The sequence below is a fragment of the Danio aesculapii genome, chromosome 1, assembly GCF_903798145.1.
Source record: "Danio aesculapii chromosome 1, fDanAes4.1, whole genome shotgun sequence".
Lineage (NCBI taxonomy): Eukaryota > Metazoa > Chordata > Actinopteri > Cypriniformes > Danionidae > Danio > Danio aesculapii.
Genome location: NC_079435.1, coordinates 28,613,108 through 28,637,478, shown reverse-complemented (window position 1 = coordinate 28,637,478; position 24,371 = coordinate 28,613,108). Strand labels below are relative to the sequence as shown.

The window sequence follows — 24,371 nt, the reverse complement described above, 5'->3', positions numbered from 1 at the left end:
TATAGAAAAACGGCCAATTTTATATATGTCACATTTATTAAAAACCTATATCAAAACCTATATTAAAACATTTATGTTTATATAGGTTCTTTCCTTGTGGGATAACTAATAAAATTTATTTAAATATTTTTTTTAAAAAGCAGTGTTCCTTTTGCTAAAACATGAACTTGACATTACTTGATAAATTTAAATAAATATAGACTCAAAATTAAAGATAATCCATTAGCTTTTACTTCGTTAATTTAGGAGTGTTCGATCAAACATTATGTACATTTTACATGATATCGACAAGTTCATTGTATCTAATTTAAGAATGTCAAATTTATTTAAAATTTGTTAGTGCGAGTTGTTTTTTTAAAGTAAACCTTAAGAGTTATTTTTTTCAGTGTAGGATCAGAATTGTAAAACAATATCATACTTTATAAGTGTTAATAAACAGTTGATATCTTAATAGTAGGTAAAAATAACACTGTAAAAAATATCTATAAATTAGCAGTTTTTTGTATTTTGAATTTTGTATTCATGTTATTATTATTTTTTTTATTTCCCCCATTTATTTATGCTTTTGAGTTGCTTTATGGCACATTGATCTTTCGTCAAGCAACGTTTAACCTTGAAAAATTAGAAAAAAAGTGACTTATTAACTTTTTTTGTTTAAAGTGATGTATTGTCTGGGTTGATGTTGTACGTATATTGCAAAGGACTTGTAATAAAGTGGCAGAACATTTCTGTCGATTTACAGACTTATTTTTCCTATATTAATTCTTACCGAGAAGAGATCAGGTTCCCATAATGCAATTCATGATTGTAAATGAATGGAAAATATACTATAGTCAATATTTTTACAGGCCAGTAGTAACAGGCCAGTATAAATAGCGTGAGATGTTACCTAAACTAAAGTGTTACCATATATTCTACCAAAGAGACTAGTAATCCTCAAAAGACAAATTCAGGCAGAATTCAGAGAATCTCAATGGGCAATTAGTTCATCAATGCAGCTGAATTTTTTCACCAGTTTAGCACTGAACAGAGTAAGCAGTGTCTCAGCTTACCGTGTCTTTAAGTTTAAGAGAATCTTTGACTCAAAGTTTGTGCAGTGACCAAACCCTCTCATCAGCAGACAGAGCATGTTATGAGGACAGAGAAACTGGTCCAAAGTTCACTTTAGGAGGCCTTATGTTCATCATCAAACCGGGGAACCACCAAAGCCAGTATGTAAAATGTCAGCAAAAGGTGGAGGTGAAGTGTCATGGTTTGTGGTTGTTTTCTGTTTTTAATTAAAAACACGTACATGTGTTGTTTACAACATGCATTTAGCATTAGAAATATTTTCAGGTCTGTGAAAAAATGTATAATTTTGCTGAACGAGGTGTTTCATTACTGCAGGCTAAACCCAAAGCCAGTCTGATGACAAAAAACAGATGCCACCATTTCAGTAGAGTGTGATTGCTTCCCTAGGCCACATTTTTCTCATAGTAAAAGAAATAATAGAGATTGTCACTGCCTGCTGTGTAAATGGCCGCCGTTTTCTCCAGACTGCAGTGCTGAGATTGTGGAGAGGGATCAAACCACTTGTTTTCAAAGGGATGTGAAGGAAATGACTCTTCAAGTTAAGTGGTTGGTTTTGGTTGATGCTGGACGCGTTCAGAACACGGGGCCACATCGACCTTCAGGCACGTGCTATGTTTCTAGAGTATTGGACTGTGGACTGTGGGGGAATGACAATCACAGGACACACACACACGCACGCACATACACACATAGCTCAAGGCCACGTCTTTTGTGTTGAGTCTAAACAATATTGTGGATTGAAGAGGGGAATGTGGATTTTGCTGTACACCACAATGATGTAATTCCTCAAGACCACACAAGAAGGTATAATTCAAAAACTAAATTCTATCTATCTATCTATCTATCTATCTATCTATCTATCTATCTATCTATCTATCTATCTATCTATCTATCTATCTATCTATCTATCTATCTATCTATCTATCTATCTATCTATCTATCTATCTATCTATCTATCTATCTGTTTGATTGGCCAACACAGCGTCTTTGTTGGTATTTGTTCCCAATTTTTTAAAAATGTTTTCATGCATGTAGGCTTGTTAATAGTGTCCCATATGAACATGTTTTGCATTTATTTTCTCCAAGTTTTTAATTGTTTTTTTCAAGAAAATCGTATTTGAATATGTGGCAACTATGGTTGCCAGTGGGCAAATATGTTGTAAGAACCCTTCAATGTAAAATTTAAATAAGAGGAGAACATTTGGCATTCTATCTCAAAACAACAGTGTGTTATTTTAACTCTGTAAGAGTGGGACTAGTGGGAAAAGTTAATTTGACCCTGAGGAGTTTGCTGTATATCAAATTGTGTATTAAAAAAAGTCTACTTTAAAGTAAAGATATCAGTTAAATGGTTATGTTTAGATGGGGTATTATAAAAGCAAAAATCATTAAACCAATAGCCTTGATTTATTAATTTATTAATGCATTATTCCCTAATTCCCCATGATTTATGTATTTACAAGGTATTTGCCCTACAAAGTGTACAAAAACTATGGATCTCTTAAAAGATTTGTTTTGTTCGAATCAAACTAGAGACCTTCATGATTATGTTGATATACATTTGTGAACAAAACATAATTTTAGTAACATAAAAATTGTCTTTATTTTGGGGGGCATCCATTTTGCATCCTGGACTTAGGGGTAGGCCTTATGTGACGGGAAGTAAATAAATTCCTTTTTTCTTTCTTGAATTCTTTTATTTGTTTGTTTGCTTGCATGTCATCGACAAATTAAACATAGATAACATGTAGAAAATGAATTATAAAAGAAAAATAGCAACTATAAACTATGGCAACTATAGTTGCCGGTGGGCTTAAATGTGTTAAGGACAGAAATTGAAAATGTGATTTGTATGAATCTATATAGTTGCTGATTTTTTAATTATAGAATCTAGATTATTTAATCATTCAATCTAGACACTCTGAATTTAGAAAAACACATACTTTTTGTAAACATTCCGTTCATGCATAAAAAAATGGTGCATTATTTCACCCAGACCACAATGTGAATTGCTTATTTTACAAAAACAAAAATTTATAAAGGGGGATTTATGCCATAACATCTTGCAATGTCCTAAACACACTGCAATCTGTAGGTAAAGTGAGTTGTTGGCCAGCACCATGTGAGCCACCAGTGAATAAAATACTTTACTTCATGTGTTAAATCGTCAGACTAGCGCTGAGTGATTAATCAAAGGTGATTTTCATGCACAGTTTGTCAGTAAAGCCAGTTTTGCATCGTTGTTTCAAAACAGGTGAAACAGAATTCAACTCAACCTGTTCTAGTAAATCTCCAGCATGTGCTTTAGATGGAGCAACATTTACTACACAGACAGTAGTTAACTGATAAGTTTTGCACAATCAGTAAAAAAAAAATAAAGTAAATTTAATAGTAATGACAGTATTGACGATAATGACAGCTGTTTGTGTAGCTTCTTGTGTTAACTAAATTTGTCCTTACATTTAAATAGCACTTTTCTGGACCTCAAAGCACTTTTACACAGTTTTGGGGAATCTCCTCATCCACCATTGTGCAGCATTCACCTGGATGATGCGGCGGCAGCCATATTGCACACCACACACCAGCTGATTGGTGAAGAGGAGACAGAGTGATGGAGCCAATTACTGTATGATATGGGGATGGTTAGGAGAATATGATAAACAGAGGCAAGTGGGCAAATTTGGCCAGGATGCCGGGGTTAAACCTCTACTCTTTTTCAAAGGATATCCTGGGATTTTTTTACAACCACAGATAGTCAGGATCTCAGTTTAACATCTCATCCGAAAGACAGCACTCACTGAGCAGTATAGAGTCCCCATCAATACTGACCCACACAGACCACAGGTTGAGCGCCCCCTGCTGGTCTCACTAACACCACTTCCAGCAGCAACCTAACTTTCCCATGTGGTCTCCCATCCAGGTACTAACCAGGCACAGCCCTACTTAGCTTCAGTGGGTGACCATGTGAGAGTTGCAGAGAGCTAGCTGGACATAGCTACATCTAAAAAAAATCTAAAATGGTTTTACTCAAACCTCACTTTATAACTTCAGTGAAGTGTTTGAAATAGATTCTTTTGTGAAATCCTTCCATAGTCATGTATTTATTAGTCAGCTTCAGTTTATTTAGCAAACGATAAGAGGATTTCCTGGGTTTCTTTATCATGGGTATTTGGAAGGATGTGCATCTTTGCTTTATATTGTCATCTTGTAGCATATAGTCATCGTAAAATATTAAGTATTTGTCGAACTCACACTCAAAAGGCTCTCAATGTTTGAAATGTCACCATATCAGACATTAAAAAACAAACAAACAAACAAACAAACAAACAAACGAAAAAAAAAACAACAACAACAACACCCATGTGGTCCAAATTAGTCTTGCTGGTTTATTTTATTCACTGCTCAAGTTGTCTAGAACATAACAAATGGCAGCTGAAACTCAAAGACCCAAAACTACATGCAGCCTAAACCAATTTTGAATGACAACTGTATATGCCTTCTTGAAATATTACAGTTTTCAATACATTTATACATATTCATTTCTCACAGGGATATGGTGGGGTAATAATATCCACAGCACAAGAAATGAAAAAACAACAAGAGATGAAGAGAAAGCAGGGGGGAGAGTTCAGTTCAAGCAGAATAAACAAGAAGCGACAAGTGATGACATGAAGTCTAATAGAGAGAGAAAGGCTGCTCTTGTCACAACCTTGTTTTTTTTATTTTAAACTACATATAGAAGAACAATTGACTATGCTTATTGAAATCTTTCCCTGTTGTGTTCCTAATTTACCTCAGACAAACTGTGACATTTGCTGACAGTTTCTCTCAAAATTCAGAACAATATGCAGAACATACAAGTGTATTTTGTTATACATAACCAGCCAAAGTGTTCTGTGGCCTGATTATGTTTCTTAAGTCAGATACACACCAAGCTGACATAGAAGAACTAGCGGTGATGAAAAAAACTGACTAGTACCGTCTGGACTGAAAAGCTGCACATGAACACATCAATGAAAGCCGACTGAAACAAGAATATATATTCTGCTCCTCTGTGCAGGTGGCAGTAGATTGTATTGTCGTTCAACAAAGGTAAACTGGAACTAGTGCTGCACATATACAAGCTGTAAACAATGCTGCATTGTTAGTACTATTTTCACCGAACTTCTCACTTACCATAAAGGGATTTGGTCTGATAATCTGATAATCCATTTAATTTGCAAATATTTTTTCAAAAGTGCAACAAAATGACAGCAGGCTTCTTCGTGTTCACTCTGATGTTCCTTTTGAATCATAGAAAATCAGAGCACTCTCTTACACTGACGACTCAAACTCCATCTTATTTCCCTGCAGGCACAGGACATCAACATGACATCATATTGATGTTGTACCCCAACGTTGTGGGGACGTTGGATTTTGTTTGAAAATGAAAATTGGGTTGATGTCAGAACCCAACCTCAGGCTGACGTCAATGTCAACGTAATTTGCCGTCGTTATTGGACATCAAAATAATGTTATCCTTAGACACTGGCTAGACATTGAATGTTGGTTATCTGACGTGGATGACCTAAATCTAACCTAATATTAACGTCTTGTGATGTTGTGTGCCTGGGTTGAGTCTGACAAGAGGCAACGTGGAAAAAACGAACTAACCTGACAGACACTCAAAGATGGCCCTATGCTGCTCAATGACAGACTTGTCTGTGTCCCTGTTGCTCCTTGGGACTATGGTAATCATTCACATTTTTTTTGTTTGTGTGCTGTAATTTTGAGTGGTTGCAACTCCACCAGATTCTACTTGGAATAAAACAAATGGTCATTTTACGTTGCCTTTAAGTCTGAGTAGAAAAGATTATTACATTTTGCTTTTACTTTGATGTTTGCAGGGACTATAAAAAGGCATTTGTTGTGGTTTTTGCACCACTGGAGATGGACAGACTGACTCAAAGCTCATCAAGTGAACTAGCCATTTTGATATTGTATTTGTTGTATAAATTAAAAAAAGAAAAGAAAAAAAGGTGCAAAACCACTTAAAGCAGAATGTTCCTGGTCAATGGGACACAAGCCAGTATTGTGTCTAGCAATGACAAAGCCCTATACACAACAAATGGCTCTGTTTCCCACGAGAATCCTTTCAAGCCAGAAAGCCATTGCTTGTGCAATTTATTTTAATAGAACGAAATGATCATGCCACAGAAATATGTCCAGTGATTATATAGAAAACATCAGCCAACATGCGCTTGCCAAAAAAATTACATCCAAAGCCTTTTTATTTATTCCAAAGTTGTCAAGCAGCATTTTGTTGGTACAAATTGTTTTACTGCTGTTTTTCCAGTTAACAGTTTGCTGTCTCAAATTATATTTCCCAAAAGTGACATCAGATGAAACAGAAAAATATGAGGAAATCTGGAAGTTATCTTCTCTTTAAACGCATTCTTCCCATAAAGCATTTCAGATTCCTTTAAAGAGAACCACCCCACCTAATAAAAAACTCTGTTTACATTCGAAATGGGATTTCTGGGACCATCTTCACTTATGAGAAGATACCAAAGTCATTTTGTAACAAGACAGAACTGAATCAAAGCAGAAGTAATGAGCTTTTCGCATAAAACACACATTTTTGCATTTAGCACAGCAGAATGGACAATAAAGCAGAGTCACTTAGCCTTTTTTAAAATTTGGTCTCATGTCTTCAAGTGCATCTGGGAAACACATCACACAGTTGGATATTCATTATTATGACACGCATTTAGATCAGAAAGCAAAACATAGCCTAAACAAAATGAAAAAAAATCCCAAATAAACATGAAAAAAATGAATGTCAATTCAAAATGGTGAACATTATCCAAACTAAAATGTCAGTGTCACATGAAGCAAACAGTGTAAGGTGAGTCATTTTTGGGAATTCAAACATAAAAAAAATGCTTAATCACTGCCCCATAAACATATGTCCGCAAGCACAGACAGTTTTGATTTCAATTAATTGTTCATTTAATGTGTGTTTATCAGCTAACAAACATTATAATGTTTGTACTAGAAATGCCATGTGGCATCCCATTCATTGACAACCATTTAAATAATAAACACTATGTTTAGATTAACATTTTTGGTGAAATGTGTGCTACACTGAAAAAAAAAGATTTCTGCAAAATTGTTGCAAACAATTAATATGGGTTGAATTTAAACACACAAATTAGATTTAGTAATGTTCAACTTAATTTGTTTGTTTAAATTCAGCCCAATTAAATTGCTTACAATTAGTTAACTTTGAAAAACATTCAAAGATGATTTCCTTGGATTTCCTTTTTTTTCAAGTTTCACTGTTAACAATAAATAAATATATATATTCTACACTTAAGTTAACTTAATCTTCTTTTATTTATTTTTTTACAAATTTAAGTTGGTTGAACATAAAACAATTAAGTTGTCACCCCAAAAAATCTTAAGAATTGTGTTGTTTCAACTCATTTTAAATAAGTAGTTCTTAAATAAGCAGGAAAAGCCATTTTTTGAATTTGTATAGTATTTTTCATAAATGTAAATATGCATAACTTTAATGACAAGACAATGCATTGTAGCCATTGTGGGGGAAAATAAGAATACAAGAATGCAGGATTTAACTATTCTCTCTAAAATATTTAATGTTTTAAAAATAAAAAAGCATATGTTTGACCACAATTTCAAATATCATAGTACATGGTATTATGTATTTTCTTTGAAAACAAGGTGCTTCGATGAACATTCTTCTAACAGATTGAAATGTAATACTGATGCATGAAATTATGCAGCATGTGGTGCAGCTTCCACATTCACAAGAAAAACAACTGAAAAGCACACATGTACTGTCCCTAGACGAAAATATCGAAAAGTTAAAAATTCAAGGACAAAAAAGTCCTGAATAATGTTGGATATAAAATCTCTGACTTGAGGAAAAAAATCAATTGGAAGGGCACTGAGCAAAACTTAGTTAAATTTAAGAGAATAATTAAACACATTCAGTTGGACAATCCAAATATACATAAATCTAACATGTCTATTGCTAATCCAATAAAATCTAAGAATACATATTATTATAGGATTAAATGGTGTAAATCTTACAAGTATATTGCTGAAATTGATATCATTGTACCCTGAGGTTCAATTGGACTATATTGCTTTAACAATAAGGACATGTTACTACAAGATTAGGGAGTATACCGTTCGACCACTTCTAAGAGGCCTTTTCCATGACACATTGTGAGGGCGCCTGTGAAGGAACTTTGTTAGATGCTTCTTTCTCTTTTATCTCCCTTAAGGCGTTCACTCATGTTTGACAAATTGTCTTTATTCAGTCATTACAAAAGTGTAGAATGTGGGCCTCAAGAAATGCATTAGGCTTTGTTCAGACAGAGTCAAATGGGGGAAGACAAACTAAGACTAAACAAAATGGGGGGGGGAAAGAACATAAAAAAACATGGCTAATTAACCACATTTAATTAAACATCACTTTAATTTCCTAAAATATAAATATTTATTCTTTGGATGTTTGCATTTATTCTGCTATCGCTTACAGGCAGGTGCAGGTGTGTGTTTCTCCGTGCCCCTTTATGATAAGATCGACCACCAAGCATGAAAAGGTGAGTTCAGGACCCTAACATGATATACAATGGTCTGTTCCTCCTGGGTGGGCTGTGTGTGCTGGAGCGCGCCAACACGAGCCAGAGGGGTCGACCTGCTGAGACAAGAGCCTCAGGCTTTTGCTGATAGGAGACCTCCATGTGTTGAATGACAGTGACATGACCCTGTTGGGGAACTGCGAATCATTATCTGCATATCTGCTTTTTTGAAAGAGAATAGGGTAGATCACATTACTGACTTGGGTGTTGTTAAATATCTGAAGAGAAAATTCATCACTATTTAGAGGATTACATCAGTGCGTCACTTTGTTCCTTTTAAAAGTTTTTGATACCGTACTGATGGTTACCTTTAGGTCATTTTTAGACCTGGCATTATGTTGCATTTTAGACAGTCTGATCACATTTGATTGGATTGCTTTCTCAAATGTGGTTGAATGAATTCGAACACCCACAAAAGAGCAACAACTTGTTCTCTGGTGACTTATCATGAGGTCATTACAGGATGTGTTGTGAGAATGTGCACCAAAACAAGAGACTCATACTTTACTGCTATCATGAGTATTGGCTGGAGTACCCTTCAGACTCACTAGAGGGCCCTCCATCTACACCTGACAAAAGTTGTCGCCTATCCAATTTTTAGGAACAACAAATAATATCTTGACTTCTAGTTGATCATTTAGTTTCAGAAGTGGCTTTATATGAAAAGTAAAGGCCTGTAGATTATGCTTATTTTACCTAAATAAAATATGATCATGCCTTGATTTTTAATTATTTAATTAGGACAGTAAGGTCTGACTTTGCTTATACAAAAGTCCTTTCACTTAACAGAAATAATGTACAGTATAGAATATAAAGTCATGGTGCAGTAAAAAAGGAATTAATATTGTGTATGAGCTTGAGCTTGGACGACTGCATTCATTCATCTCTGCAATGACTCAAATAATTTATTAATAAAGTCTTTTGGAATGGCAAAGAAAATGTTCTTGCAGGACTCCCAGAGTTCATCAAGATTCTTTGGATTCATCTTCAATGCTTCCTCCTTCATCTTATCCCAGACATGCTCAATAGTGTTCATATATGGTGACTGGGCTGGCCAATCCTGGAGCACCTTGACCTTCTTTGCTTTCAGGAACTTTAATGTGAAGGCTGTTGAAGTTGCCCTCCACACTGCAGATCTCTCACGCATACGGCATGTTAATCCAAACCATGATTTTTCCTTCACCAAACTTGACTAATTTTTGTGAGAATCTTCCAGGTTACAATAAGTCTTCTGCAGTATTTGTAATAGTTGAAATGCAGTTTAACAGATGATTCATTGGACAAATCTACCTTCTGCCACTTTTCCAAACACTAGAAGGCAAGTTATTATTTGTTGCTCTTACAACTGGGATCGATGACAAGACTTTTGTCAGACAGTGTATATGCAAACTCCACCAGCCTGTCACCCGGACTATGGCTGTTTCTCAATTCCAAGAACGCAGAGAACGGACTCATGTTTTTGTGGAGACCAGTCTTGCCAAGTGACCTCGGAAGAACAAACCCGGGAGACCGTGAGAACAGAGAACGCGTCCCCTGAGAAATGGGATGCTGCATTCTTCCCTTGTTCTTCCTGTTGGTCATATGACCTTCACGCATTTTTAATAGAAAATTATTTAAACATTACAGCATTCATACAACCATTTATTGTTTTCCCCCTTTAAATATATATATATATATATATATATATATATATATATATATATATATATATATATATATATATACACTATGCACAAAGACCTTACACATGCTGCATAATACAAATAAAACTAATTTTAATACAAACTTCAGCAAATAAACACTCTTAATGTGTTTATGCCTTTATTAAGATGGTTATGTTGATGTTTACTTTCACCGTTTCATTTATCCTGAGATAAATAAGTTTTACCTCTGAACTTTAATAAGAAGCCTGTAATGCTGCGCTTCCCACCTACTTTATTCAGCTGCAATGACTTCTAGGACTTCTAAACCTAGTTTTGTGCTCAAGTCTGTATCAAGTGTGCCACACGCCTGCTTTTGAGTGAAGGTCTCGGGCTTGGCCGTTATATTATTATGTGTTTTTTAAATATAAGTGCTTATATTTTCATTAGCGAGTCTTTGGTATAGTGCAGATACCGGCGGTCAAGTGAGAAGTGGTTGACTGACATACAAGCGTTTGGTTTGAAGCTTGATTCTGCAGCTCCTCCTCTGGCTCCATCAGACAGTCCTTCTGCGCATGCCCAGACTCCAATTTCAGCAGTCTTTTGCGACAGTTTGTACCCGGCACGAGGCGTTTTGCCTTCAAAATGTTCACTGGGAAAAGGCGATGTTGTGTTGTCCATATTTTATACAGTCATTGGTCTGTATCGATGCATCCTTGATATTAAGAACACATCCAGGAACTTACACGCATTCTCCATTCTTGCGGTGTTGAGTTTTGGAACTGAACTTTGGCAGTTGATGATGACGTTACATGAGAATGCAAGATCGCTGAAGAACGCATATTGAGAAACAGCCTACAACTACCATAATGTTTGCATCTCACAGCTGAAAACAGTTTACCAGTCTGAACACTGATTATACTGACACAGCTGCAGCACATTACACACAGTATTTAAGCACCACACTCACACACCTTCATTGTGGGAAATTACATTTTGTTTTGTGTCATTGATGGCATGTGGTTCTTGTTTTGATTGTCACACTTTTTTGTTTCTTTTATGATTGTTTGCTGCCTGTCCTGACCTCTGCATGTTTATTGTATTTACCCTTTTCGGATGAAACTTTATATGTTGTATGCACCTGTCTCGACCTCTGTCTGCCTGACCATTCTTTAAAATACAGCTGTTGCCACATCCTCATCATGAAATCTGCATTGAGGCAAAACACTTTTTCACTTTTTTTCCCCATCCTTTGCCATCTACAGTACATGCAAGCATATACGTGACCATGAGCAATTTCCTGCTTGTTCATTAGCATTGTTGGGTAAGTTGCTTTAAAAAGGTAGTTAATTACTACAAATGACATTAAAATAGTTTATAAATTACTTTTCTAACTACTGTGTGAAAAGCAATTTAATTATAATTTGTAATATCTTTAATTATAAGTTTTTGAATTACCTGACTAAATAAAATACCAATAAGTCTCAATGCACAGACTATGAAATGCATTGATTATGAAACTCTTAAGTTTAAATTTGAGTCAAACATGACATTTAGGTTAATTAAAAAAAACAAATACAAATTATCAGACATAAACTATTTCAAAGAAATTATACCATATTTCATTTCAAGTCATTGTTTCTTAGTCTTAGGCACATGCAATTGTCTAACAAATGTAACCTTCTGCAGTTGAAAATTATGATTACTCTGCAGAATATCTGAATAGAAAAAGAAAACACGAATTACTCTGCTTCACTGAATTCATTCAACATATTGTCATGAACTAATGTCTGACTGATTCATTGTTTAACCAATTATTCTGCAAAATATATTTGTACTCAGTCACTCACTTTCCTTCAGCTTTGTTCCTGCTTTATCAAGGGTCGCCAGAGTGGAATAAATCACCCAGAGTATATTTGTATAAAAAATGAGAAAAGAAAAAAGTGCATACAAACTCTACTTTTGTAAGATGACTTATACTGAACTGTTGAGTTTATTTACAACATTTAAGGCAAATACATTATATAGTTGTAATTAAATAAAAATAACAGTAATCCTTATTTTAGTTTGTTTTTCACAGCAAGCCATGATGCATTCAGTATTGCTGTTACAGAAAATTATGTAAAGTGTAAAATAAGAGGGAAGGGTCTTAACAAAATATGAACATAAGTGGTCACAAGAGAACATGCTAATATCAAGTGGAGACAGACCTTTAGACAATACTGACCTTAATCTTGAACATACATCTTAACTACAAGTCACCTGTTTATTATTAGCAGATGGTTTACTTAATATCTGCTTACACTTTATTTTGATTTCCCATCGACAGTCATTTATGCTGAACTTTGCAAATATGCAACTTATTCTACCTACATTCTAATCCACTAATGTGAGTTGAAGAAGTTGCAAGGTTACAGAGCGCCAACATGTCTAATGGGAAGCATCTTATAGCTTAATCCACTGTGATCCAGCCTTTACATGTTATTTTAAATATGCTTAGTTTTGATACATCGCATCAGTCGAGATTTGTTCAGTTTGATATTGTTCAGTGATTCATGCATTGGTGCTGGGTGCTAGAGTATTTTCATTTTAATGAGTCTCAGAAATGGCATACATATGAAATATGCTTATAGTATATACACTGTTGCTTATAAGCATAATACATTTGAGAAACTTTTGGAAATGGCCAGCATTTAGAGTACTAATGGCTAATAATAACGTTTTTGTGTATGTCAGAAAGCTGATACTGCCATCAACTGGTCAACCTGTTACATTGACTGTTTGATGACTTTCAGTTTTCATGTATAAAACATCAATAAACAGTTAAATGTTTTTTTTATGCTCTGAAAGTTAAATAAATGTCCAGTACATACATAGTCAATATAAATGTCCAAATGTAAAAACAAACTACATTTATCTACTTATCTACAAAACACATTTCCAGAACTATCGTTCGTGTTTTTGGGCTGCTTAATGTTATTTTTATTTTTATTCAAAGCATTCTTTTAAGCTCAACAAGGATGCATTTAGCTGATTAAAAAATATTATTATTATGAAAAACATTTTACACTTATTTATTTATTTATTTTACAATGCTAATATATGTTTTATTTATTTATTTTTGAGATGGCAAAGATTCATTTTAAAAGACTTTATATCAGTCTTTAATGTTACATGACCCTTGTTGGAACAGTGCTTTCAGTCTCTGTTACTTTTTATTAATGCATATTTAATCAATGTTTAATATTCAATAACCTAACTGCTTTATATATTACAACGTAGTAATGATATTGATTTGAAATACTAAAAATAAATACAGTGCCCAGCATATATGAGTTAATTAATATTTTCTAGATGGTTTACAATATTATATTTGTGCATATACATTAGTTTAGTCAGTACTAAAGCCAAATCTGGAACTAATCTAACAAAATAACTTACAATAATGGTTCAAAAACTAGTAGCCCAAATGTATATGTTTAGGAAAAATATTGAATAACATGTTTAAAATTAGCAAAAATCAAGAAAAACCAAAAATATTTACAATTTTGTTGAAATGTTGTAGATTGTAATTTTTTTGCAGTATTTTGCATAAATTTAAATGTATTATCTTTCCATTTCTAAAGATGTTCTGTGACTAAAATATTATTTTAATAAATAGATCTGTTTAATAAATCGGTTTTGTTCAAATGGACCAATATATTTTACCCATATTCACTGAAAAATGGATAAAAAATTTTCATTTTTAAAATGGGGTGTACTTATTTATGCTGAGCACTGTATATGAAAAATAACAAAATTACAATTTAAATGACATAAGTACAATTTTACTGTAAAAAAAACCACTTATGCATTCAGAATAAAGGTACAAGTATGTACAGGTGGACAATTCATTAACTACTGAGCAACCTACAAAACAAAGCATAATAGGGGGAAATGAAGACTAAAGAAACTAAAGCAAAACAGAATATAGCATATGTGACAGATACATAACAAAACATCAATTGATAGTAGGCCCACACAGAATCTGCGGGCGCAAAATTCTGCAGATTTTCCGCAGATTTCTGCAGAATTCCACAGAATTCCGCAGATTTTTAGCCCATCATCAATTCTGTTTATTTACTTGAGTAAATGTGTGTAAATCTATATTTATTCGCTTTTTAAATTAATTACAGTGATATTATTGACTAATATGAAAATGTTAATCTGATTTATGTACAATGCAGTGTGTAAAATAATATTTTCTGTCTTTTAGTAGATATAATATTTGAGACTTGCTTTGATTACCAAATAAAGTGAATCTAATTGGATTTGCATTTTAATTATTAAATACAAGTTAAAAAGATATTATTTTTTATTTCACATTTTAAGGTTTTAGTTATGATACTCCCAAAATAATTCTGCAGAAATCCGCAGATTTTTACCAAAATTCTCAGCAGAAATAGCAAAAAACGTCCGCAGATTCCATCTGGCCCTAATGATGAGTTATCAGTACATATCATGCACACTATATTCCTTTCATCTAATCAGAATAGGAGTGACTTGCTGTTGGAAGACATTAAAGTAAGACTATAAGGCATCAGCTTTTTTTCTATACCTATAATGTGTTGATCATTGTATTCTGTGCAGCTTTCCATACATTTTCTTGACTAAGAGTGTCCAATGATGCCTTTAGCCCTCTGTGCTGTTGTGTTGAATAGAGTATTTGACATTATTTTTTACCAAATGTTCCCCAGCGGTCATTGTCTGCGAGATGCATGATGCCCATGAAGGGAACACTTAACTTTAAGACGCAGTAATGTTGTAAAACAATGTAATGTATGGAGTCAACAAACTGCTTATGCACTTGTGTGAGGCAACACGCTGGGGGAATGGTGTTTTATAACTAGCATACACAATTAATCAGGGATTCATGTCAGCCGGTAAAGGCAGCTGGCACGTTTATGGCCATAAGCCAGATTTGCATACAATCAAAGCTGCGAAAATGGCCCTGGATGGGGTTTATGCTGTTTAGCATAGTTAGCGTTTCCATTTTGATGTACTATAGTGTGAAATGTGCTCCAATCCAACTGTTGGCGAGCAGCTCACAGTGCAGTCTGAGCGTTTGAGCATGAATATTAGCCAGCGACCCTCAGATGCCCCTGTGGCCTCCAAGTTTAACAGAAGAGTAATGCAGTTAATAAGACTGGATACTGCAGAATAAACACTAGTCTAAAAACAGTGTGGGTGGATCTAGTCAATTTAATGGAAGAATACTACAGAGATAATGTAGAAAGAGAATGAATGAGAACAAAAGAGCAGAACCGAATAATAGTAACTTAAAAGGTATTGAAATAATATTCTGGATTTATGGCATGGCATACTTCAACACAAAATAAGTAGTGTCAATTTATATTTTTCAATTTACTAGTTCAAAAGCTGCATAATTATTCTGTGGAAAACGAAAACATACTGGTTTTTGGTGTCTCTAAATATAATATTTTAAATAATAATTACTTACCTACATTACTAATTTAATATTATTATTATTTGTTGTTACTGCAATACTTTTGTCAAGGGAACTGCTATAACTACCAGTAGAATAACTCCATGATGCTTTTTGAATGAACTAGATCTAAATTTAAAAATCTAATAAAAATTGCACATGATGCTTGCACAATGAGACAAACCTCAAAAGAGCCATTTCGGAAGTTTAAGTTAAAATTGAAATGTTATGCTAATATGCAGCTGAATTATTGGTAGGCCCACACGGAATCTGATTTTGTGCAGATTTTCCGCAGATTTTTAGCCCATCATTAATTGATTAATTAAATTTACTTGAGTAAATGTGCGTAAATCTATATTTATTCAGTTTTTAAATTAATTACAGTAATATTATTGACTAATATGAAAATGTTCATCTGATTTATGTACAATGCTGTTTGTACAGTAATATTTTCTGTCTTTTAGTAGATATATTATATGAGAGACTTGCTTTGTTTACCAAATAAAGTGAATATATTTGAATTTGCATTTTAAACATTAAATAAAAGTTTAAAAATATATATTTTTTTATTTCATATATTAAGGTTTTAGTTATGATTCTCCCAAAATAAATCCGCAGAAATCCGCAGATTTTTAGCTAAATTCTCCGCAGAATTAGCAAAAAACGTCCGCAGATTCCGTCTGGCCCTATTTATTGGTTGCAAACGTTGTTTTGACGAGCCCATAGCATCACTTGTCTATAGCAGTGTTTCCTAACCCTGTTCCTGGAGGCACACCAACAGAACATATTTTGGATGTCTTTTTATCTCACCCATTCACTTCAGGTTTTGGAGTCTCTTTTAATGTTCTGGTGAGTTGATTCAGGTGTGTTGGATTAGGGAGAGCTTGAAAATGTGTACTGTTGGTGTGCCTTCAGGAACCGGGTTGGGAAACACTGGTCTATAGGAACTGGCTGTAGACAAAATATACACAGAGAACGACTTACTTGTGTTGGAATTAAGCAAGAGGTGGCGCTGTTTCCCTGAAAACCAACAATTATAAACTCACAGCGCGTGGGCTGCAGGCAAACTTACACAAAGGAGAAAGTCTCAAGTTAGCAGAGACCTCTTCATTGGAGAGAATATGTTTCGTGAAAATGCACTATTCTATTTTGAGCACACTCGTACAGTACATTTCCGGGTATTCTTGCGTCTAGAAAAAAGTATTTTGTCTGTTGACCAATCAATCTAACGTGCGTAAAGCACGTGGTTTTATCGCGCTCAACTTCCTTATACCATGAACCTGATGTTTGTTTACACTAGAGCATGTTGTGCATTAACTGACATCTGCGGATAGATTGATGTTTCTGGCAGGTCTAAGGTGATCTGTCCCGTCCCGTGTGCAGGTAGGCCACGACGATCGACGTACTTGTATTCATAGTTCAGCTTTTAAATATTTATATATTCAAAAACGATATGATACGGCATAAATTGCGTGGACGACTATTGCACTACAGTGCGCTATAGACACCAATACAGTACAAGGTTTTCAGAGCCCTCAGCAGTTATTATTTGGTTAAACTTACATAATATTTGATAATTTTCATAAACTTGTTTTGTAAATCAAATAAAACAAATTTAATTTAATTTAAAAAATGAAAATAAAGTTAAAGGATTAAAACCCACAGAAAATGGGGTGGGGGGAAATCAGGTAACTAACATTTTGGAATGTTAAATTTAAACATAATACAAAGTAAAGGTTCTAGTTGAAAATATATAATATGTGACCCTGGACCACGTAAGTTGTCATTTTTTTTTTTTTTTGGAAATTTTTATTTACGCATAACTAGAAGCATAATAAACAAGTTTCTCATTGATGTATCGATTATGGTATTATAACTATTTGAAAATCTGGATTCTGGGTTTTTTTGAGAAAACATTTTTTATGTAAGTTTTTATGTACAAAATGTCTTCACAGAATATTAAATTTATAAGATTGCTTTTGTGATCCAAGGTCACATATCAAATTAAAATTTAATACAAAATAATAGCAAACAAAACAAATGCAATTGTTGGCAAATTAAAATAAACTAAATAAAAGTTCAAATGTTATAATTACTCAAACTAAAATTGAAATAAATTATTTTTTGTGGGTGAAAAACAAAGATGGTAAAATCAAGTAACACAATTGTTACTTTAATTAAAGTAACACATTAAATTAATTAAACAAATTTAAATGTAAGATAAAAATGTGGAAAACAAATTTGAAAGCTAATGCAATACTATTTAATTAAAACCAGCATCCAGTTTTCACTAGTGATTAAATGACAACACACCTCTTTGGCCTCTGAGTGTATATATATATATATATATATATATATATATATATATATATATATATATATATATATATATATATATATAATATTACTTGTGGTTTTTATTTTTTTATTCAGTTTAAATGTTGAAGGACATCACATGTTCTTTGTCCATATATTTTTCATTTTTATTGAATTCTTTCACTTTTAGGCTGTACAATGAAATCCTTTCAATGGATTCCCTGCACTCTCAGCCTGCTGCTCTGTACTGCTGATGCAGGCATTGGTACAAGACCTAATTTTGTCTTTATGATGGTGGACGATTTAGGAATTGGAGACCTTGGATGCTATGGAAACACAACTCTCAGGTTTATTCATAAAAAAAATAAAAGAATCAATTAAAGTTTTTATTTCTTATTCTGAGGCCTGCCAGGTAATCCACATAGTTGCTTATAGCCAGCAGTATGTGTTCTTCATGTGAAATAATGTACAGTAAGGCCCGTCGTGTCAGTTAGATCCCAGAGCATTAAATGTTGCTGTGTAAGATTGATTTAAGATCAGTGGATTTGATATGGAAGGGATTTTCCTTTTGCATGGTTCATATAAAGCTATGTTTAAAAGATGAAAAAAGGTATACAACATAGAGGAATAGACATCTCTCTCACAGGCACAATGAGATTGTTTTGTTTTGTTTTGTTGTTGTCCTGACCTGCAGGACGCCCAACATTGACAGACTGGCTCTGGAAGGGGTGAAACTGACCCAACACATTGCTGCTGCGCCACTCTGCACTCCCAGCAGGGCAGCCTTTCTGACAGGCAGATATCCCATTCGATCAGGTCATTTGTAAAACACTGTTGAGATTTGTATTTCAAAACATTTTTTTTTTTTAAAGGAATAGATATAGTTGTAAAAGTTAGAGCTGTATTATCTCCATTTATACGTTAAACAAAATAGATAAAAGAACATTCAGGAGCTGGAAAGTGCCTCCACTACTCGGTACGAAATTTACTCATCGTGTAGAACAAGCGATTATTATTATTATTATTATTATTATTATCATTATTATTATTATTATTATTACAGCATACACAGGAACAAAGGTCAAATTCCTTACCAGCAGGTATTTGCACACTAGCTTATTGGCTGGCAGCAATGATGTTCCTATTTATTCAGGACCTTGTGGACCCGCTCCATTCGCATCATTGTTGTTATCATTGACAGCAGCGGGCTGTTGTCCATCCGCTTAATCACCTTAGGCATCCGCAAACTCTGGGTCGTCAACGTTCTCAAATTCCAGAGAAGGTGCTTGATCAGGGTGGCCGTCCATGTGAGCGAGCACACTAATGTTGGCAGAATATGCAGAAACTAATTCGAGCATAGCCACATGATGATCAATTTCCTCTTCAGTCATTGCTTGATCAAGATCAACTCCTCCTCGGCTGCAGGCTGTTGGATAAGCTTCCACAAGGCACCCCCAGGCCTCCACTCACAGGCGATCCTCCATAAACCCCTGGTAACGCTCAAGTGAGCTGTCCCCCATCGCTATTAGCAGCCTCCCACTGAAAGTGGCAAGGTGCTTAAATTGGGTGAAATGTACATCCGGTAAATCACGACAGTATTCGTAGTAGGGGTTATCGCTTACATGTCGCATGGCCTGGCCAGCATTGACCCATTCTTTTGGATACATGCGGGTGATAAGTGCCCACGGGAAGTGAGGGTGTTTATGTATGGCCCTGGCAATTACATCCAGTGAGGTAAGACCTCATCTGGCCACCTAGGCAAGTATGACGCACAATCATATGGCATGTGCCGAAATAAGACCTAGCCACCGTCACATAATTCTTGGCATTGACTTCTCATCGACAAAGTAGCTGTAATCTAACCAGGTTAGGCGCAGGTCATTCACACCAAGTGTATCACGTGTGCAAGCTTGGCTGTGGAGATAGTACCTCTCACTGCAAAAGATTGTGAGTATGATCGCCCCGATGGCTTTGTGTCTGCATTGGCTGTTCAGTAATAGGCCTGCAATGATACGAAGAAGTCGTACTTGCCCTGCCAGTGTTGCACCGGCAGCCCATCGATTATTATCAACATCCCACACATAAGCACCTTGTGGGGCATTAGCTCCTGCTCGATGAATCTGATCGATACATCTGTGAACCAGAAGGCATCACTTAAGACGTTGTTTAGGAGTAGCCCTAGTTCTCTCTATGCAGCCTCTTCTGCAAAAAGTCCGCGGGCAACTGGGGGATGAATACCTCCAAAATCAGCTGTTGCTTGCGAAGGCTGGTTTGCAAAAAGCGGATATGGCAGATAAAGCTTGCAGTAGTTAGCCCGTGGACATCCAATCCCTGGGTCTGCATGCCATCCAAGGTAAAGGGTTCAAGGTTGACTGCTCTGAGGATAGATCTCAACACCCTCTGAGTGCCCCCAAAGGACTCAAACACCCTTCTATTATCTGCAGGCCCAAACCCTAGGTGATTACGTCGCGGTGCAGTTAAATCATCTCGACCAACACCCATCCATGGTGTCAGCTATGTGTGCTTGGTCAAGTCAGACTTTGACCTCGTCAATTAGATGCACCATTCTGTTCGTGATGGCATTCCATCCATGCGCCACCACCAGCACCACCTCTGCCTTGTCCACCCGCATCATTATCGCGTTGTTGTTCTCTGCCGCGGCCTCTTGCAGCAAAAGCCATGTTGACCAACCAGCTCACTAAATATCACCAGTTGAAGCAAGGTTTGAAAACAATTGTTGTATGTAGTGTCTCACCAAAACATTATTGTTTGTATGAGCAATTCCTTTTAATTGGCAAAACAACAACAACATAATAGTAGTGGTAATAATAACTATAATTTACATTATTATATAAAGTTACACTCTAAAAATAATAGCAATTTTATCAGAGAAAGGCAATAGTGAATAGAATAAATTAAAAATATTTGAAAAGAAAATATTTAATAGAATTTTAAATATATAAATATATATAAATAGTGTTACGGAATTACTGAATATGCAATATTGTTATATATAGGTTGGCTTAACAATGAATTAATTACACTTGTGGGTGTAACTTTCTAATTATAACCTGTGCTTTTTTGGTGTCTGTCAGTGTTATATAAAGTTATAAAAATAAAATAAATTGTAGTACTTTAGTACGTTATTTTAACACACACTGAAAAAACATATTTTCTAAATTTATGTGAGCTAAATTTAAACAAACAAATTAAGTTACTAAATTTATTTTGATTGAATTCAGCCCATATAAATTGTTTGCAACCAGTTAACCTAAAAATAATGTGTAAATCCAATTAATCATTTTTTTTTCAATCTACAAACGTGTGAAAATGTTAGGACAACCTACAAAATTCCAGATTTTCCAAATCAGGGCATGCAAAAAAATATCTGATAATTAGCATGTCTCAGATGAACAACTACATGTAACAAAAATATATCAGGCACAACTAATCAAATACCATGTGCAACACAGATCAGAATGTCTGTTCATCAGCAGACGTAGCAGTTTGTTGGTCTGGAGCCAAGACCATCCCGCAGCTAAAACTTAGCCAAAAGTGCATCATGCAACAAGACAATGCCAAGCACACCAGCAAATCTACAACAAAACAGCTGGGGAGAAAATGGTGTTGTAATAGTTCGGTCAAAGTCCAGAACTCATCCTGACTGAAATACTATGGCAATAGTTGGGCAGAAAGCTCCAAACCTCTCCAGAATAAACTGAGAGACTGATGAGATTATACTGAAATTGATTAAGGTAAAATGGATGTACTACAGGCATCTGAATCAGAGGGTGTCCTAAGTTTGGCTTTTTTATCTTGGGTTCTGTTAATAAATACTGACATGGTGTAAGATATTGTGACGTTGTTCATCTGAGGATTTATTTTCTAAATTGTAAGATCAATACTTTATTTTAAGCAATAATTTTTTTATTCATGTGCAGCATAATTTATTTATTTATTTTTTAATGCCAAAGGTATGGCAGCACATGGCCAAATGGGAGTATTTCTCTTTTCTGCATCATCAGGAGGTCTTCCACAAGAGGAAATCACCTTTGCCAAGGCTGTCAAAGTGCAAGGTTATTCCACCGCTGTAATTGGTATGTTACTTGTTTAACCCTAGTTATCTGTTAACAGAGTCTGGTACAGTATGTCACTGTGGGAAATGCCTCAGGCGTGACCGACCTAGTAGCACCATTGATAGTATGTGTGGTGACTGACCGACAGGTTACAGCGGTGACAAGAGAGCCTCACCTGCTGTCCCTGCTGTCACCTGTCAGACCATGATCCTCAATATATCTCCTCTTCATTCTGACTACGGGAAGGGAAGTGTGCTGATAACTGTTATCCAAGAATTGGACACAGTTATCCTTAAAGGCATAGTTCACCCAAAAATGAGAACTAACTTACCATTTACTCAAGAGGTTCCAAACCTTTCTTTTTGTCTGTTTAAGACAAAAGAAGGTATTTTGGAAAATGTTGGGAACTGGTAGCCCATAACATCCATAAAAAAAAAAAACAAGATGGAAGTCAGTTGTCATAATTTTTAAGAATATATATAGTGCCTATAGATCATTTTGAAGGATGTAAACAAAATCAATGGTCCCAACGTATTTCCTGTTTTACATTTTTAAGTTCTACAGCTTCCGAGAATCCAAAAAGAGCCTCATATTGATAAATATTGTTATGATAGCTGTTTTAACATTAAGTTATGATTGAATTGCCTCTTGTTACAGTTATGAAATGGTTTGATAACAAGCAGGAAATGCTCATGGGCCAATGACAAGACCACATTGAAATGGTCTATAGAAAATCATCTTACCCCTGTGAAAATATTCCTCACATTAAACCCTGCTTTCAAAAGACCTTCTGGAAAAAAAGTTGTAGAAAGACACAGATTAGGAGAAGGCTAAAAAAAACATTTCAAAGGCTGGTAAAGTTATTTGGAATGTGATTTGATTTCAGGCTGTATGACAAATACAGTAATTATTTCAAAGGGCTATGATGATTTTTCTATAGGCACTGCATATAGTATGAAGAATGTTATGCAAATATTAAATTTGATTAAAAATCATGTTTTAAAACATTAGACTTACTCAGAATGGTTCAGTAATAAACAGGATCCTGACTGAATGCATTCATGTCCAAATTGACTTTACACAGAATCTTTCTAATTATACACAGTTAAAATAATAATTTTGTGATAATTTTGTGCAAGAAAAAAATAAGCAGTAGTGGTGAAATGTTTAACAAACTAATGTAAAATAACTTCATTTATTCATTTGTAGTTTGTATTGTCCAATTTTCTAGAAATTTGCTTATTTTTCATGACATACCACTGAATGAATAGTCTGCAGCTAAATAATTAGTGGCTTACCTCAGGGACAAATATTTGCACAAGCAGGATTGACTACTTTTAATTTGTAGAAAATCTGGTTCAAAAGGCGACAGGTACAGTGTGTTCTGTACCTCACGTAGATCCCAGAATTATTTTAGAGTTGTTGATGTTGTTTTTTGATTTTTTAAATGATGTATGTCCTTCATAAAATTACAGATCTGTATCTATCACACATTAGTTGCCAGATGATTATTGAACATAATGACTGTAAATGTGCACTCCTTCATTCACCTGCCAAACTGTACAGCTGTGGCGAGTGGGTGCCCACCTGCTAATTTAGGTCTATGTGTGCCACTGCTGTGGTGTTTCTGATCTGACCAGAACACTTTTTTTTTTTTTTTCAGAAAAAAGTCTCCAGTGATTCAAAAACAATTAGAATAATTTGTATGTGTCCACTGAAATTAGGGAGTACATAAGCCTTTTTCTGTAATGTTCTCAGCACAATTCTCAGATCTTCATTATCATTTCCATTATCATTTTCCTAACAAGAAGTGAATATTTTCAAAGTTTGCAAAAAATGCCAAATGTAAATTAACTGGATTTTCATCAGATTGTTAGAGATGCTGACTGTAGTATTTTAACCTAGCAACCAACAGTAAACAAGGCAAGCATAATGGAGACTGCTGATTAGTCATGTGGGTGTGATGTTCAGGATGTCAGAGTTTATTCAACAAATGTGTTTCCTACTGTGGCCGGGAAGTGCAAAACAACATTACAAAGTGGGAAACCCTTTTACGAAGCTCGAGACAAATTTACATTTTGAAAAACATTTTTTACCTATCATAAGACACAATTACATAGGAAAAACG

General features: G+C 34.7%; 1 protein-coding gene across 1 annotated transcript in view; it reads left to right on the top strand.

The window, feature by feature from the left end:
• Nucleotides 1–17,141: 17,141 nt before the first annotated feature.
• Nucleotides 17,142–24,371, top strand: part of sts (steroid sulfatase (microsomal), isozyme S) — a 29,425-nt gene continuing 22,195 nt past the window's right edge. The window contains exons 1-4 of the mRNA XM_056458314.1: nt 17,142–17,234; nt 18,358–18,514; nt 18,862–18,983; nt 22,142–22,264. Of these exons, the coding sequence (XP_056314289.1) occupies nt 18,366–18,514; nt 18,862–18,983; nt 22,142–22,264 (394 nt within the window). The 5' untranslated portion in view covers nt 17,142–17,234; nt 18,358–18,365. The remainder of the gene's footprint in view (nt 17,235–18,357; nt 18,515–18,861; nt 18,984–22,141; nt 22,265–24,371) is intronic.